Here is a 19,336-nt window from a genome sequence, read left to right as displayed (position 1 = left end):
CATAGTAGGCTAAAATCTCAATTCGACGAAGCACTCCGTGATGGCAGTCCCGATGTCACCCGACGAGCTCATTGTGAATCCAACAACTATTTGTTTCAACGAGATGCCCTCCGAGAAGATCTCCCGGTCCTTCCTGTAGACTACGTTGGGCACGCAGCGCTGGAAACGATTGCTGCACCTACATTTGAGAACCATTTTTGCACTGGAATCTCATCTTTCCCCTTATAAAATGAAACAATATGGCCAAGCCAACCTACTGGTAACGTTTTCGCCTCATAAGAGATATATCGGGGTTCAAATCTTATGAAGACAATGCATCCCATACAGGACGTTCTGGCAGGATTCTAACAGAGTTCTTACAGAGCTGAATATTCTTACAGAATTCTATCAGAAACGTTCTACCGTTCTAGCAGGATTTAACATATCTTTTTTTTTTGTAAAAAGAAGTGACCAAAAAAGTATTTAAGTATTATTGATCCTTGCACTGTAACTTGGATTTGGCCCGCACTTTTCTCTCGCACTTTTGACAACAAAATTTCCAAAAACTAGGCAACCAGCAGTTGTTTATTTACATTTCCAGTCGCAGTTTCCACCAAACTGGTTATTCGCACTTTAAAATTGCGATTGACAGGTGAGCAACATCGGCTCGCTTTGATCATTTTTTGAGAAAATTAAAATTTCCCAAGCCAGTTTGACAAGTCGCAATAGTGCGATCGATAGCAATAATTAAGTGCGAGGTCCAAGTTAGTGAGAATTGCGCAATATTAGGATTTCATTTTTTGGCAATTTCTTTTTCTCTTTTGTTTTTAATTTTTTTTTTGTTTTGAACAACTTCTTAGGCTGGAAGTTCCTCTCGACGAAGCATTCCGGATGACAAGCCAGATGTCGAGGTTGTACACCGTCGGAGTATTTTGAACGATGGTGCTGATGATGATAGTTCCGCATCCGACAACGTTTTTGTTAGACGCAGTCCTGAAACTCAACGAAGTCCTTCATGTAGACTACGCTGGGGACGAAGCCCTAACTCACAATGTTGAATGAATACAACGATTGAAGATACTAATGCAGCATTTTAAATAAAAATATATTTCCATTAAAATAAATTTTGATTTCAAATATACATTTTTTTTCTTTTTAGAGAAATGTTCTGAGATAGCAAGCATTTCAAATGCAATATTACCGCATTTTAAAACCTTTTTTGAAGCAGTTTTTACTAATTAGAGCACTTTTTCTACACAACTGTCCACAAGAGGGGGTTAAGATTTCCTAAAAGGGCTTAAAAAATGAAAGTTTGTTCAAACTTTTTTTTGTAAATATTTAACTTACGATTTATCCGGGTGAGGTTTGGCTGACTAGTTACGGTGTTCGATTTGTAGGCGAATAGATCTGAAATCGATTCTTATCTGCGCCCAACGAGAAAGTTAAGAGCATATGCACGATCAAAGTCTCATCGCTTGAGGCGGGGTTCGATTCTCTGTTTTTGGATTGGTAAGCAAAAATGCTAACCATCAGGCCATGGCGGCTGGTGGTGAGTTGAACTGGAATCAGGACTTCTTTTACAACCAACAGCGAGTTGTGGCGCTATAACCACGGCAAATAGTGCCAGGGCATTCGTGGAAATACAATGTCCCATCCCAGAGGGTTCCGGAGTAAGCCTGACCGCTTTAACTTCTGTGATGTTTCAATGCATTCTAATGCTATGGCGCACTACAGATGCTAATAAATGAAAAGAAGAAAGCTAGGAGTAAACTTATTTAAAAATAAGATTAGACGGAAAAAATTGCGATCGGTGCATTTGTTCAAGTACATAAAGATGAAAAAACAGCATGTCTGATATTTGTCACCATAAAAAGGGCACTTTTTCCGGTCGTATTGGGGTTTTCAGCTTAGATTTTGAAATTATTTCCAAGAAAGCTAGGATTCTGGTAAATTTAGTTCGGAAACTTTTTATTGCAAGCCAAACAAGTAATTAAGAGTCTTAAGGCATATTCATAATTCATCCCAGACATGGGTTCATCCCAGACGTATTATGGATATGTATATGATTCCATAAATTTTTAAAGACTTTTTTGAAGAAAAATCCTATAAAATTTTAAAAAAAAATCTTAAAACAAGTTGCTCTAGACACCCGACAAAATATGTCAGATTACCCCGCAAAATGTCGGGAAAGATCCCTTCAAATATCAGACTCGCCGAATTATTTTTATCTTAAGTTTGTGCTAGGAATCACACCAGGTGCAACATCTATTTTCAAATAAAAATGAATCCAAAAATGCATTGAACGTTAACGTAATGTTTTATAAGGATTTCATTTTTGTTTTTTTGTTTTTTTTCAGCTCGAAATGTGTTTATTTGTTTTTTTGTTTTTTTTTTTTAACATAAAACTTTTGTTTTGAACAACTTCTTAGGCTGAAAGTCCCTTTCAACGAAGTATTCCGGATGACAAGCCAGATGTCGAGGTTGTACACCGTCGGAGCATTTTGAACGATGGTGCTGTTGATGATAGTTCCGCATCCAACAACGCTTTTGTTAGACGCAGTCCTGAAACACCACGAGATCCTACATGTAGACTACGATGGGGACGAAGCCCTAACTCACAATGTTGAATGAATACAACGATTGAAGATACTAATGCAGCATTTTAAATAAAAATATATTTCTATTAAAATAAATTTTGATTTCAAATATAATTTTTTTTTTGCTTTTAGAGAAATGTTCTTAGATAGCAACACAGAAAAAAATAATGTAAATTTGGAAGCTGTAATTTTGGAAGGTTGAATATTACCTCTTTTATGATGTAATTATACCTCAATTTAGACTGAAAAAGAGACATTACAACAGAAAAGTGGTAAAATTACACATTTCCAGAGGTAAAATTACACCTTTTTTCTGACATAAAGATGTACCCCTTCCCAGATGTAATATTACCATGATTTTTTTCTGTGAAGCATTTCAAAGGCAATATTAATGCATTTTAAAACCTTTCCTGAAGCAGTTTTTACTAATTAGAAAACTTTTTCTACACAACTGGGGTTTAGATTTCCGAAAAGGGCTATTTTTTTTGTAAATATTAAACTTACGCTTTATCCGGGCGAGGTTTGGCAGGAATCGATTCTAATCTGCGCCCAACGAGATAGTTAAAAGCATATGAAAGTCTCGTCGCTTGAGGCGGGGTTCGATTCTCTGTTTTTTTTTGGATTGGTAAGCAAAAATGCTAACCATCAAGCCATGGCGACTGTGGTGAGTTGAAACTGGAATCAGGACTACTGTTACAACCAACAGCGAGTTGTGGCGCTATAACCACGGCAAATAGTGCCAGGGCATTCGTGGAAATACAATGTCCCATCCCAGAGGGTCCCGGAGTAAGCCTGACCGCTTTAACTTCTGTGATGTTTCAATGCATTCTGATGCTATGGCGTATTACAGATGTTAATAAATCGATGTCCGTGTGCTCTTTTGTACTATCTAAATAGCAATCCCCGCAAGATTAGGACAAGAGAGTAAACCGGCATCGAAATGGGGTAATTCTCTACCAACTCACACGAAATCGGGAAAAGTTGCCCCGACCCCTCTTCGATTTGCGTGAAACTTTGTCCTAAGGGGTAACTTTTGTCCCTGATCACGAATCTGAGGTCCGTTTTTTGATATTTCGTGACGGAGGGGCGGTACGACCCCTTCCATTTTTGAACATGCGAAAAAAGAGGTGTTTTTCAATAATTTGCAGCCTGAAACGGTGATGAGATAGAAATTTAGTGTCAAAGGGACTTTTGTGTAAAATTAGACGCCCGATTTGATGGCGTACTCAGAATTCCGAATAAACGTATTTTTCATCGAAAAAAACACTAAAAAAGTTTTAAAAATTCTCCCACTTTCCGTTACTCGACTGTAAAAATTTTTGGAACATGTCATTTTATGGGAAATTTAATGTACTTTTCGAATCTACATTGTCCCAGAAGGGTCATTTTTTCATTTAGAACAAAATTTTTCATTTTTAAATTTCGTGTTTTTTCTAACTTTGCAGGGTTATTTTTTAGAGTGTAACAATGTTCTACAAAGTTGTAGAGCAGACAATTACAATAATTTTGATATATAGACATAAGGGGTTTGCTTATAAACATCACGAGTTATCGCGATTTTACGAAAAAAAGTTTTGAAAAAGTTACTTTTTGCGTTTCTCTTTGTTTCGTCGTCCGCGTCTGTCGCGGGTGACCATGAACGACCATGATCGATGACGACCAACTTTTTCAAAACTTTTTTTCGTAAAATCGCGATAACTCGTGATGTTTATAAGCAAACCCCTTATGTCTATATATCAAAATTATTGTAATTGTCTGCTGTACAACTTTGTAGAACATTGTTACACTCTAAAAAATAACCCTGCAAAGTTAGAAAAAACACGAAATTTAAAAATGAAAAATTTTGTTCTAAATGAAAAAATGACCCTTCTGAGACAATGTAGATTCGAAAAGTACATTAAATTTCCCATAAAATGACATGTTCCAAAAAATTTTACAGTCGAGTAACGGAAAACGGGAGAATTTTTAAAACTTTTTTAGTGTTTTTTTCGATGTAAAATACGTTTATTCGGAATTCTGAGTACGCCATCAAATCGGGCGTCTGATTTTACACAAAAGTCCCTTTGACACTAAATTTCTATCTCATCACCGTTTCAGGCTGCAAATTATTGAAAAACACCTCTTTTTTCACATGTTCAAAAATGGAAGGGATCGTACCGCCCCTCCGTCACGAGATATCAAAAAACGGACCTCGGATTCGTGATCAGGGACAAAAGTTACCCCTTAGGACAAAGTTTCACGCAAATCGAAGAGGGGTCGGGGCAACTGCTGTGTGAGTTGGCGGAGAATTACCCAATGACAATTAGAAAGCTAGGTGTAATCTTATCTAAAAATTAGATTATACGGCAAAAAATTGGAAATTTTGCAATCGGTGCATTTGTTCAAGAACATTAAGATAAAAAAAAACTGCAGGTATGATATTTGTCATCATAAAAGAAGGGCCCTTTAACGACATTTTGCGGGGTATATACATCGAAATATTTTGTCGGGAATCTAAAGCAACTTTTTATGTTTTGATTTTTTTTCGATTTTATAGGAATTTTGTTCAGAAAAGGTGCTGAAATCGATTGATACATGTAGGGTAGCGTATTCATTAATGAGACACTTTTGGTTTTCAACTTTCAACGATTTTTGTATTTTTTCATCATCATTTTAAAATGAGCTTTTTGATGCATTTTCTATTTATGAAAGTGTTCTAACATTGACCAAAATATGAGATTGATCCGACCTCTACAGCCAGAGTTATTCAACTGTCTCACTTGGCAGGACATTAAAATAATACTGTCAACTTGAAACTTCAATTAACAAAAGTTAACCGAAAAAATATTCAAATTATGTAAAAACCTTATATTTATACCAGATGTCTTTGTATCTTTGACTAAATGAATTTAAAACTTTTTAAATTTTTGAAGAAAGTCATATTTTGTTTTGCGAACCTGAGCATGAACCAATATTGATTTTTCAGGAAAATTGTTCTGGAAACTGTTCTCTACTATGTGATTGACTCGATTTTTTTTAATGGCATGGTGTATAATGGCAGAAGATTAAATACAAACTTAATTTGTTGAACCTTTTAGGTATTAAATTGGTTTTTATTTAAATACTCCAAATTTAGCAGCTGCTCATTTTTTTTTCTGGGCAATCTGTTGCTGTATTTTCATGAAAAAATGTACAAAGAAAGTTTGTTTCGGTCGTATTGGGGTAATCTGTTTAGATTCTGGGGTTATTTCCAAAAAAGCTATAATTCTGGTAAATTTTTGAAATTAATTATGTCTTTATTGAACTTTCTTATAATAATTACATTTCATTTACATTCCAAGTAGTATGGCTACATGCTCTTCATCTTTGTTATATTTTTCGTTCTCTTATTACCTGTTCACATTCATTTATTTACTTCAAATTGTTTTACATTTTTTCATTGAATCGAATACATTTGGGTAAAAAAGAAAAAAATCACTTTAACAACTAATTCTAACTTAAAACTAAAAAAGTAAATTCATTGAAATATTCAAAATCATTAGAACGAGTAAACTACGAACTGTATTTTAAGATGAATGCTCCAAGCGTTCTTACTTGTTCCTGGAGAGTTTTGCATCCACGCAGTGTTGTTGTCATCTCGATGAAAATGTTCAAAAGTTATTGTGGTGCAAACAGGTCACTACTGCCTTCACCCGTTGATGTTGGTTGGTTTTCCCTCGGTTGCTGTCTGAAGCCAGGAGGTGTTGTGTTCTCTACAACTTTTTGCCGCTGATTCAACGACAATGGCTGCAGATTTGGAACCATTCGAACAGATCCCGCTCCAGGTGACGCCAAAGCAGGAAAATCCACGTCCGTGAAAGTTGGTGGTGTTCTGCGACGATTTGGTTGGTGCCTCGTCGTCGCTCGCTGCCGAATTTTTACAAACTCAGCTCGTTTTGAAGAAACAGTTCCTTCCACCATGTCCAAACTGCAAACAGTTCGAACACTGTGTCACGTCACGGTGCACTGGACGATAACGTTCCCAAGACACGATGATGTTGAAAATTGCCCGAACTGCTTTCAGCTTAGACGGCGTTGTCGATGCTTTCTCGAGATGAACCAGGTACAGTTGATCACGATACTTGATGTCCTTGTTGTGTCTCGTCATCTTGAAGAGTTTTGAGCTCTTCATTCAACAAACTCACATCAATGTCGTACAGGCCACGGAGGACCTGTTTCATGGGGCGTTTTCCTGGATCGTCATGGCTGTAGTAATCAATCTTTGTGTTGTTCAGGAAATCCCGAACATAGTTGTAATCCTTTCTGGTAGGTAGCAGAATTTTGAGTCCATCAGCACACAAGCGAATAGAAGCTCGTAAAGCACCAGATTTGATAAATCCGGTTAGCCACTTTCGCACCGAATCCGATGACGATGTTTTCACAAAAATGGGTGGCAACTTTTCCCGTCGTTCAAATTCTTCCTTCTCGCTCACGTCCACAGGGAGGGTAGCGAACTGGTTTCCAGACAATTTTTGAGCGTCCTTGCTCAAACTGCCTGGCTTTGCAGGTAGCGCTTCGGCATTCTTTAGCTTCTTCAAATCTGCCGATCCTGCTGGTGAGGACCGCCTCTTTTTCTTGGCGTGAGGCATTTTTGCACTTTTTAAGCACTTTTTTGGTTTGTGAGGGACGCACGTCTGACTCGCTTCTCTGCTGATCGCAGACTCTATAATTCTGGTAAATTTGGTTCGGAAACCTTTTATTGCAGGTCAAATATATAATTAAGAGTCTTAAGGCATATTCATAAGAAATGTTATGGGTATGAATATGAATCCATCAATTTTCAACGACTTTTCTAATGAAAAATCTTATCAAATCTTTAAAAATATCTTAAAACAAGTTGCTCTAGACACCCGACGAAATATGTCGGTATACCCCGCAAAATGTTTTTTTTTTAAGAGAGCCTTTCAGACCATTAAGGCTGTTTCGGCTCTCTCCGCAAAATGTCGGGAAAGAACCCTTCAAATACCATACTCGCCGATTTTTTTAATCTTAAGTTTGTTCTAGGAAACACACCGTGCGCAACATCTATTTTCAAATAAAAAAGAATCCAACGTTAACGTAATGTTTTATTAGGATTTCATTTTTTCAGCAATATTGTGTTTATTCGTTTTTGTTTTGTTTTTTTTTTAATATATAACTTTTGTTTTTAACAACTTCTTAGGCTGGAAGTCCCTTTCGTCGAAGTATTCCGGATGACAAGCCTGCTGTTGAGGTTGTACACCGTCGGAGTATTTTGAATGATGATGCTGATGATGATAGTTCCGCATCCAACAACGTTTTTGTTAGACGCAGTCCAGAAACTCCTACATGTAGACTACGATGGGGACGAAGCCCTAACTCAGAATGTCCACCTGAATCTAGATAGAGTTTTTTAGATTATGTGGCACTTTCGAATCTTGTTACACTATCAAAATGACAAAATACATTTTACGCTCAATATTGAACGAATTAAACTATTGTGGATACTAATGCTGCATTTTAAATAAATATATTTCAATTCAAATAAATTTTGATTTCAAATATACATTTTTTTTAATTCTTGAGAAATTTTCTTATAAACACAGAAAAAGGGTAATATTCATCAGGAAATAGTATAACCTTGTTGTATATCTTTTAATGAACAATATCTTGGAAACTGACACAAATTGTATCTATTGTTGTTCCTGCAGTTTCAGAGATACTTGAGTGCTTGTTACATAAATTTCGATGCAAAAAACTGTGCAACTGTGTGTTTTGTAAAAATAATTTGACCTAGGGGAACTATACCCTTTCTCAGCCTATTTCTATTATCGGCCTATCAGTACTTTGATCATGAATTACAGCTTTCATAAAGTGTTTTGCCTGTTCCAAAGTAATAAATAGCTCAAACGAAAGTGAGCAAGCAACTTTCCATTGTTGATACATCTGAAAATATTGATTTAATAGCGGAAAACGGCAAAAGTGACGAGAATTGGTCGAACGGCTTAGAGTGATTAAAATGGGTATATTTCCCCTTCTTACTTTAAACATGCACAGTTTTTACTTAATTCTTGACGATAACCTACACAGTAAAAAAAATGTTGGAGTGGAAAATTTGGTAGGTTGAATATTACCTCTTTTGCCTTCCTCGCCTCGATGAAGAAAAACTCGAAAAATGAACTTCTTTATTCGACCTCGTAGACCCACCTTTACGTATACCTATCAATTCAGAATCAAATTCTGAACAAATGTCTGTGCGTGTGTATGTCTGTAAGTCCGTGCACCGAAAAATATGCACACGATTATCTCCGGACTGGCTGGACCGATTTGGACTGTTTTGGTCTCATTCGATCCATCTTGGGGTCCCACAAGACCCTAGTTAATATTATGAAGTTTAGAAAAGTACTTCAAAAGTTATGAGCATGAGCATGGTTGACTGCCAATGAGCTGCTACTCCGTTATTGACAGATCAGCTGAAGTTAAACAATTAATCAAAAATGATCAGTGGGAGCCAACCATCCGTTCACTGTTTAACCTCTGAAGAACCCTACTTTTTTAGTCAATATCGGCGCCCTCCCAAGAAGCCTGCAGTTCAACGAAAGGGAGGAATGTTAGTCCGATAGTTGAAGTTGCAGACTCATCAAGCACATAGTTTTTCGCTATATACATGTTGATACCGCATGAGACCGTTGAATCCACAACATCTCCTTCAAGCATTACGTGATTAATATTTTTTTGGGTTAGTAGGATAAGGTATTGGCTTTTCGATGCTTCCCGAGCTACGACGCTATGGGGAGGACTTTCATAACAGACCCGTCGGCGAGCCTTCCGAGCAACGATGCTATGGGAAGGTCTTTCTGGTTAAAACACAAAATCACTCACACGCAGTTATTTTGCTCCACTATTAACTCGACGATCCAAATTGTTAGTGCGTCTTTCGATCATTACATAGAAATGGCTTTTTTACCGCAAACAAATAAAACCTTATTCGAAAAATTTAAACACAATCCACCCGCCGCCGTGTAAGGGAGCGGCCGTGGCTGACTGGTTACGGTGTTCGCTTTGTAAGCGAATGGTCCTGGGTTCGATTCCCATCTGCTCCCAACGAGAAAGTATAGGAAATATAAATCTTGAAACTCTGAACATGTACGAAAAATCAAAGTCGCTCGAGTCGGGGTTCGATCCCCCGTCCTTTGGATTGGTAAGCAAAAATGCTTACCACTAGGCCATCGCGACTTGGTGAGCTATGACTGGAATTAGGAATACTGTTACCACCATCAACTATATACGCGCTGGGTCCTTGTCCATTTGACAAGGGTTCGGAAGTTCTAAATAACGTTTGAATCCGATTGGTGCAAACGTTCTTCAGGGCGGAGCTTGTCGATAAAGCTGAAGTACCTCGCGCTCGGCTAGCCAGCGTAGAAATGGGTCACCGAAGCTCGGCAGAGCTAACACCTTCCAAATGCCTATGCGAGTTATTTGCATGTATAGAATGAGAGCTAAAAATACATGGAAACAACTCAATTTGTAAGAAGCGACCGCGTGGTCCCGTTTGGTTGGTTGCACACACACACACACAATCCACCCGACGCCGTGCCTTCCGATTAACGATGATATAGGAAGGGCTTTGAAAATCACAAAACAATAAATTAAGACATACACAATTCACGACAAAAGGCACACAAAAAAATAACTTTTCACTCCGAATATTGTTTACACCACCTTTACAAATAATGCACTCACCCCAGCGCACCAATGATGCTATTATTCAATTACCACAATCACTCACCCCATACGAACAGCGACACAAAAGCACGAGAAAAAATTAACCTGAATAATCACGACTACGCGTCCCCAATGATGCTATTATTCAATTACCACAATCAAACTTAGAAAAGTACTTCAAAAGTTATCCCTAAAAACGGGTTTAGCTAAACTTTGGAAGATTGTAAAAAGGGTGTTTTTTGTAAGAAAACCCGTCATGCAATATATTGTTAAAAAGGTATTTAAAAGTCCTTTCCAACGCATTCAAAAAATTAAAGATCTGATAACCCCATCAAAAGTTATGAGCATTTAAGTGTTATTAATACACTTTTTCGAGGCTGGATCTCAAATATTTTGAATCGTTGGATATGTAATCAAAAAACTTTTCCAACAAGTCAATAAGTTATAAGTACTTGAGTGTTTTAATACAGGCCTCAAGTTTTGAAAAAATAAGTGTTATTTAAACACTTTTTTGAAGCTGTGTTGTGTATTCACTTTATTAATGCCAGGAAGGCACAACCGAGCCACACGATTTTGAACCAAACTGCATTAATAACTCAAAACTGATGAAAATACATATGGGACATTTATGCGAACAGGAACAGTCGATGTGGCTTTGATGTTCAAATGGGGTTACACAAAACAAATCTCAATTTTAAAGATTTAGCTTTCTAAATCCACTGTTGATTACTACCATCTGAATATGGACATCAGTATGTAGAAGCAGGCATGCATCGGCACTATGAGCTCTTCTTAAAGGCACTCAGCTTGTTCTTGTCGGCATTTTCGTTTAAAGTAATGTTATGCTTGTTACCCGTTGTAAACGACTCGTTTTAAACATGAATAATACGTAGAAAACATTGATTCATTGAAAATTTCCTTGCTCATACTTAAAATTTATATTGAATCATCTTGAAATCAAACTTGTGTGGATTAATGCATAATGCAGTCGAAAATATTTCCCAATCAACTCATTGTTTTTTTTTTTTTTTTCTTCAAATTGGCAAAGGGATAACAATAATTCATTTGAAACGGCACAACAACTTGAAAATCGTACCTATATTGTTTCCAATCAATTTTTCTTCCCACAGGAAGAGGACAGCATGCCACCTGCACGGACGATCCGCGCTCCCCAGCTGCGGTTACGATTTGGCCGCAGCGATCCGTTGTGGTCATCGTCCGCGGACAGGGCAGCAGCCGCTGCCGCCTTCCTCGAGGACAAGCGTGCCCCGTCACAACGGCTTCGGTGGGGTCGCTCCCAGCCTGGAACGTTCAACGAGAATGCCCTCCGGGAAGCCGTTCTCGCCCGAGGAGACGACCTGAACCGTGATCCCACGTTACGGCTTCGGTGGGGCCGCGAAAGCGGTGAAGATGATGAGTTCGATTCCGACTCTGATAACGTTGCTGACAGGCTGTACCGAGAGGCCACGGGAATGGACAGGTTCGCGGAAGATAAGCGAGCTCCATCGCAACGGTTACGCTGGGGTCGGTCCGATCCTCTGGTAAGCTGGTAGATGGATTGAGGGTTTCTTCAATAACCTGGATCATTGATCTATTGTCTAGCTTTCTAATTACAACTCGATGCAAGAAGATAAAAGGGCTCCCTCGCAACGACTTCGCTGGGGACGATCTGATCCAATGGTAAGATCTAGCTTACCTATCATTGGCCGTCAAATCTTAAACACTTTGAATTTTCAACAGTTGTCCAACGATGACACTTTCCTGGACGAAGAGAAACGGGCCCCCTCGCAACGTCTTCGTTGGGGTCGATCTGGTGGTATGGTAAATATCACACTCATAATCAACCTACAAAACGCAACTCTAATTGTTTCTTCCGAATTTTCCTCATTCAACCCTCGACCAGTTCCCCACCAGTGATGTGATGCAGCAAAAAACCATTCGGGCACCCCAACTGCGGCTACGGTTTGGCAGGAGCGATCCATCGTGGGCCGGCTTCAACGAGCATCGTCCCGACGGAGAGAACGAAGCAACGGTCTCGACCGAGCGGGCAGTCGATTCGGAGGAGGTGAGTGGGCAGATGGTTTTTGTGAGATTTTCGGGAATTTATGTATCAAAAGTGCTCCGATTTGACTAAAATGGGATTAACTTGACCAAAATAGTTATACCCGTATTTTTTAGTTTGTCGATTAGTACTGGGAACTCATTTCGGTGGAGATGCATGGTACTTTAAGTTCGATTGATATACCGAGTTTAAAAAAAATAACGACTAACTTCGTCTTAGGGCTACGGGGTAGCAATCCAACATTTTGAGAAATAAAACACTTAAAGAACACACCCTTTCTAATTTCAGGACGTACTATTCAAGAATCTATAGTTTTCAACTTGATGGTTATCCTTGCCCTTGTCCAGTTTTTATTATTTTGATGCAAACAAATCATGACAAAAAGTTTTGCAAACTTTCAAGCTCGTTTCTTATCTTTTTAAAAATGCATATCGGACATTTATTTGAACACGGGTAGTATACTATATATAGAGACCCTAAATAGGGGCAAATATCCATTAACACGATTAGGAAATATGATTTTCTGGACATAAAAACTGGGGTTTTTCGACGCGCCTTGGGGGTCGTGCATAAACCACGTGGCCTTTTTTTGGAGAATTTTTGCCCCCCCCCCTCCCCCTCATGGTTTTTCGTGGTTTCACGCCAACCCCCCCCCCCCCTCCCCCCTATATGACCACGTGGCTTTTTCCTCCCAGGTGAAAAATCTTAAAAAAAAAACAAAATAAGTATAGATTTCAAAAATGTTTATCCACAAATGATGTACCGTCAGTGGTGGTGACTTTTGGTCAAAAATCGATATTACTGTTGTTATTTTAACACAATAAAAACATTTCAAATTATATCGAAATAAATATTGTCGGGGAATGCTGCTGAATTTACCAACATTTTCCCAGAATATGGCTAGTATCAAGCTAGTATAATCACACCGTTCATAAATGCCAATCGTTTTAAAATTAACTCAAACTCACCCTTTAGAGGGGGTGACATTGGGTCAAACAGAAAACATTTTAATTTGTGTAGGTGCTGTAACACCATTAAAACCAATTTAATAATATATAAAAAAACAGAAATTCACTTAAAAGTGTGAAAAAAGTATGATATCACAAAGTTTAAGGTAAATAATAACAGTATAACAATTTATTGAAATGGTACAGAAAGTAAAAAATACTCTCAACAAAACAAGCAACTTAGTAAAACATATGTATTCAAAATTATGGAATTGCAGTGCAATTAATTGCATCCAGAATAAATATGCTTTAAGAATTAAAGCTATTTTGATTTATAAACAGCATTTATGATTTAATTTAAATGCGCTTCAAAATATTGAAATTAATTAAATAGAAAAGTTTTGTTTCAGGAAAAAAATATTTTCATTTCATTTTAAGGAAAATATCTAGTTATGAAAGCTCCTAGTTAATATTTATTTTATTCCAAATATTCATAAAAATCCAAACTAAAGCAACTTTTCTTTTTAATTAGGCATGATTGATTCCAATGATTCAGTGTGTCCAAAAAAGTCGAGCTGTTTAATTTTTTTCTCCATACAAGAATCAGAGACAGGGACAAACATTCAATATTACGACCTTTTGAAATGTTAGTCTTAATTTTTTTTTTGAAAATATTGATTTCGAAAAGATCGGAAAATTTCACGAAAGTTTTATTTATAAACATTGAAAATCGCACCATTAGTTGCTGAGATATCGACATAAGAAAATTATGGGTTGTTTGGGTAGTAAACATCAATTTTTCTGTTTTAAAATCTTTAGAATCATTAGAAACAAAGCAACAAAGAATTTTCTCAGCATATCAAAAATTTTTTTTTCAAAATTAGGCAAACTTGGGCACTAACTTTTTTTAATTACTAACTGCAACTAATTTTTAAAAAAAGTTACCTAAAAATAGCTATAACTTGAAAACGGTACACTTTATGAAAATTTCACTAAGGTACTTGCAAATTTGCAAATTACTTGCAAATTTGATTTTACATCGAAAAATAAAATGGAAATTAAGTTGCGGTCAATATTTCGTTTTTTTTAAATCAGTATTGATTCAAAAAATCATAACTCAAAAAACAATTTTTTGCCCGTTCTGAAAATTTCTGAAATGTTGGGAAAATTTAAAAAAAATAAAAATAGTGTTTTTTTTGCAAATCATGTTTTAGTGACAAAAAGTGAAATTAAAAATCAGCAAAGTAAATTACCATTTATCATTTTTTTCAGTGTAGCCCTTATCCATAACTATAACTTTGCCGAAGACACCAAATCGACCAAAAATTTCATCAAAAGATACAGATTTTTTAATTTTCATTGCTGCCAAATTTGTATGGAAAACTATATGGACAAACTAATGATGCAAAATGGCTTGGGAACCAAAAAAGGTTTCAGACGGATTAAAAAAATCAAAAAATTAAAATTTAAGAATAAAGACCGATTTTGTATAGAATTGCTCGAAAATCGATTTCGTGTCTTTGGAAAAGTTGTAGACAACGCGCTAAAAATCATTATTTTAGTCATGGACACCCAAATTGTTTAAGTCTTACTCTTACTTTAAATTGATTTTGCTATCGACTACGTTTTTTCAGTTGTTTAAATAGGCAATTATCTACGATTTAAGATTTTTGATCCAACTTTTGGTTGGAGATATTACCTCAAAATAAATACAAAAAAATATTAAATAAGATAATTTTTCAAGCGAGTTGAAAGTACCGTTCCATCTTTTTTAATGAATTTTATTTATGTTGATCTTGACGGCATTGAATTGAAATTTATTTCACAAATTGATATCGGCATTTGAAAATTAAGTGACTCTTTAAAACTTTTTAGTTATTATTTTAATGTGTCTATATATTTGAGTGGTTTTATCTCAAATATGAAGTTGAGGGTATAGTATATTTTCTCAGCTTAAAGAAAAACTAATATTTTCAGGAAATGCAAACATGAAATAGTGCAAAAAAAAACGCTCTTAAGCACTGGTAAAAACAATTATTAGCTTGGCAAAATAGCTTAACCACACATGGGTGCTTACACGGCACCACGGCTGTATGTGTATGTATGTGTGTTTGTGTGAGCATGTATTATGTTTCAGCACTAATTATCACAGGCGTTAAATTTACACCCTAAGCCATACGCAAATTGACAACATTCACGTTCCATGGGAGTGGAAAAGTGAGGGTGGCTAAACGGGCAAATTATCCTTTCGACCGACACGGATGCAAACAACATATAAATTCGAATATACAGGCCACGTGGAGCTGGTTGCGAACGGGCGTGTTCAAAAATGTTAGACTGGTTCGATGTATTTCATGGAATCGTATTTCAGTTTTTTTTTCGCCTCAAAATCGAGTTAAATAATGAAAAATCATGTAATTTAATGTAACTAATGTTTCTTTAACATGAAACAGTCTAACGCAAAATTATTCCCACCCAAGGAAGGGAAGGGTGAAAGGCAAATCACTTACGGTTAAGTGGATGAAAGCGCTTCGGGTGGTGAAATCACAAATTGTACATCTTTAGATAAAATTAGTGTATATAAACGCGTGTAACGATGATACCCCGTAGTGCAGCCGGCAAACTTGGGATACCATCTCGCCGGAATGAGCTGAAGATATTTCTGTGGGAGATTCAGTCTTGTGTGTGCGATGAGAAGCAATCGCGCATATCCTTACAATGCCAACCCCTTCTTGTTGCTTCTATGATGCTGAATTTTGCCAGAGTAATTGTGGTTGGTGGAAGCGTTTACCTGTCCCGAGTGTTAATTTGATTACGGAGTTATGTTTCGGTTGCCTATCAAGTAATTAGCGAGAGCTTAAAGCGATTGCCACCGCGGGAGTGTTTTTCTTTGGCCCTGTACCGAAAAATAATAGATTATTTTCATTTATTTATTTTATTAATTGCCAATTTATAAATGACAGTCAAATTTTCTCACAATTTTGATTGATATTATCGTACGATTTTAGAAATTTTGCGATGCTGAAACATAATATTAAAGTGTTGTACAAATTGCATTCCTGGGCATTCTTTTCAGAAAATGTTCATTTTTCGAGCAGGGTTCTAGCCTTACCTTAATGAGGAAGGGAAAACCATTGGACAGATCTGAATATTTTTGGAAAAGTGCACGCGATTCTGTGGAGAAGGTGGTGGGGGGGAGAGTTGGTTGCGTTTTTGATCATACTTGAAACAAAATCTTTATCACTCACCAAACTCCAAAACCAAGTGTCTTGATTTGAAACAAAAAAAAAAGTAGCGTTTCCAGCATGTATGTGATACCAACCTTTCAGTTGCAGTCATAAGTTCGCATTATTTATGAATGAATTGAGCGCGCCTTTTGTGATTTATTATGCCTTACTCGGGATGTGGCACGACGACCGTGTACTGTGCTTATTTTTCCAGCATGGTTACTGCTTTGTAGCATTGCAATTTGATGCAACTAACCGAGCTGGAAAAACGATGATGGTGATGATTATGATGATGATACACATGCAGAAAGTGATTGTTGAAGGTCTTACGGTTAAACATTTCAAGGTAATCTTAATTTTGTTTTTTTTTTTTAAATTAAAGCAAATTTAAAAAATAACGTCCAACTGTTTTAATAAGCTTTCACAATAAACGATCTAAATGATTGCTTCAGTTGATTTTTTTTCTGTTTTCTTTTCAGCACACGGCAGCATCCGAGGAAACCGGATCATCAAACATGGACGAGAAATAACTCTGATTTGGACCTTGATACAACGGAACGGAGGTTAAGCTTATCGGTTGAGTACTGTTGTGTTTTAGCGTTTCTTTGCTTAATTTGGCCCCCAAAATCAACAGTTACGTTTAATTAAGTACACCGTAGAGAACAATACTCATACAATAATTAGCTGGGCTCTGAAGGCACGACCCGCACATATAATAAACCGAGAAATCGTTTTCATCGAACAATCGCACTTGCATTCACATCATGCAAGGAAAATTACATAAAAAGTCATCTAATCCCCCCGGAGACAAAAATCTACCCTTTCTCTAAATATAATGGCAGCAGCAATTTTTAATGCAGACTAAGTGTGATGGTTAGTGTCAATAATAGGAATACCAATGGTTGAAGCTCTAAAAATATATACATATATTTATCTATTACGCTGTGAAATAGAGAAAGACGAAACTGTAAAGATCGGTGTCGTGCTCGACCCAACTGTTGATGTTTCGAGAGTGGGTTGGGGAACGCCACCGCAATCTAAGCATTATTTTTCAGCACTAACTTATTCATCTAATGCACCAGTCAACGGCGTTTTTCAATTATCGTTGCAATTACGAGTATTTGTTCAAATTTTAATCTTTAAAATTTAAGCCAAGTTGAAGTATTACTAGCACTAGGAAGGATTACTGTACATCCTGTGACTACACAATTAGAAAGCAGGTTAAAACGTAATCAAACATACGAGGAAAAGCAGCAGCAAATTCAGCCCGATTTGGGCAATGTTTGAAGCCGAGAAGAATGAAACAAACAGCAGCAAACATGTACATGTGTATAAATAAACAATTACATTCACTTCTAGTGGAGAAAAAAGAAGCAACGGGCATTTAATTTCCATCGTGCACACTCATTTCCCCTTTATTCCCACGTGGCGAGATTATCGTCCTTGCATCATCATTATCATTATCATCAACACCAGCGCAGCTTCTGATGGCACGCGATAATTACTCCAGCAGCAAAATTGTTGCCCTAAATAAGTCCGTCGGCTGAAGCCGAGTCTGGTTCGGACATTTATGGACCACGCGGGTACAATCGAAGGACCTACCAACTCCTACGTCAGAATGAAATACCACCTTGTTGGTGGTGCGCGAGTACAACAGGTAAGGATAATCTTTACGGCGGCAATAATTCAATTGAGCAATCCGCACAGTGCAGTGTCTGGCCTAAGCGGTGATTAGTTATCTGTGATAAAAATAATTACTTTTTTCATAGGCGTAAGGGGATTTTACCTTGTTAGCGTTGTTCACTTGAGTAGACTTATTTTATGGCTGCCTCCAAAAAATATTTATGCTAGGGGAAGTGGAGGTACTTGACTGTATTTTTTTTCTGTACAGATATCTATCAATTTGTTGAAATAATGAACAGATTTTTTTATTTCATTTTTCAAAACAGTTAAAGTGAGTCTCAACGTCAAATTTATTTTGAAGAAATTTGAATAGAAAGTTTTTTAAACAGATACCATTAACTTTGTTTTTAACTCACAGTCACCTAGAATTACACAGCTAAAAAGTAGTAATCCAGCTGCGTGTAAAAGGCCTGGGTGTAAAATAAATATTGTATTATTTTACGCAGTTTTATGTGATTTTACACCCTGAAATATGGCACCAGTCCTTACTTTGGTGCTGGGTTTGAATCCCGTCGGTTGCAACTTTTTTTGTGTTTGCAAAAAAATGTACATGCAGCGTGTAATATTAAGTGTTTATTATATCCAAGGTGATGTGCATGCTTTTGCATGCGATTTTACCATCGGATTTTTTGCTGTGTACAGTAGTTCTGAGTATTGCCTTATAAACTATTAGAAAGCAAGAACAAATGATTGAAGCAAACCGTCATAATTCTGGTGAGACCAAAACGCATTCATGTTGTTCAGGGCTTGGCACAGTAAACAAAAAATCATGGTAATATTAAATCTGGGAACGGGTACATCTTTTATGTCAGAAAAATGTGTAATTTTATCTCAGAAAATGAGTAATTTTAACATCCTTTTGGTGTAATGCCACTTTTTCATTCTTAATTGAGTTAAAATTACATCATAAAAGAGGTAATATTCAACCTTCCAAAATTACAGCTTCCAAATATGCACAATATTTTCTGTGTAACATTTTAAATTTTTAGCGAATGAGCGCTTCGTTCGCCTTCACTAGACCACCAAATCGACGTCGTCGAACTATCTTGTCGCACCCGCCATTTTGACGTTCCGAGAAAAACGCGTTTTAATGTTTGAATAAACAAAAATGAGAGCACGCAATGTCTACAATAACAAACA

At 36.9% G+C, this 19,336-nt stretch overlaps 1 protein-coding gene across 2 annotated transcripts in view; it reads left to right on the top strand.

The window, feature by feature from the left end:
* LOC120422187 (short neuropeptide F) overlaps positions 1 to 17,886 on the top strand; it is a 56,959-nt gene extending 39,073 nt beyond the window's left edge. For both annotated transcript variants that reach the window (XM_039585562.2, XM_039585561.2), the window contains 5 exons: positions 11,408 to 11,818; positions 11,880 to 11,957; positions 12,018 to 12,098; positions 12,181 to 12,342; positions 16,993 to 17,886. In XM_039585562.2, coding sequence (XP_039441496.1) covers positions 11,408 to 11,818; positions 11,880 to 11,957; positions 12,018 to 12,098; positions 12,181 to 12,342; positions 16,993 to 17,043 — 783 coding nt within the window. In that variant the 3' untranslated portion in view covers positions 17,044 to 17,886. The remainder of the gene's footprint in view (positions 1 to 11,407; positions 11,819 to 11,879; positions 11,958 to 12,017; positions 12,099 to 12,180; positions 12,343 to 16,992) is intronic.
* The last annotated feature ends 1,450 nt before the right edge of the window (positions 17,887 to 19,336 follow it).

The sequence above is a fragment of the Culex pipiens genome, chromosome 2 (genome assembly GCF_016801865.2).
Source record: "Culex pipiens pallens isolate TS chromosome 2, TS_CPP_V2, whole genome shotgun sequence".
Taxonomy (NCBI): Eukaryota; Metazoa; Arthropoda; class Insecta; order Diptera; family Culicidae; genus Culex; species Culex pipiens.
Note: the sequence above shows the minus strand (reverse complement) of the source record. Positions and strands in the feature narration are given on the sequence as shown.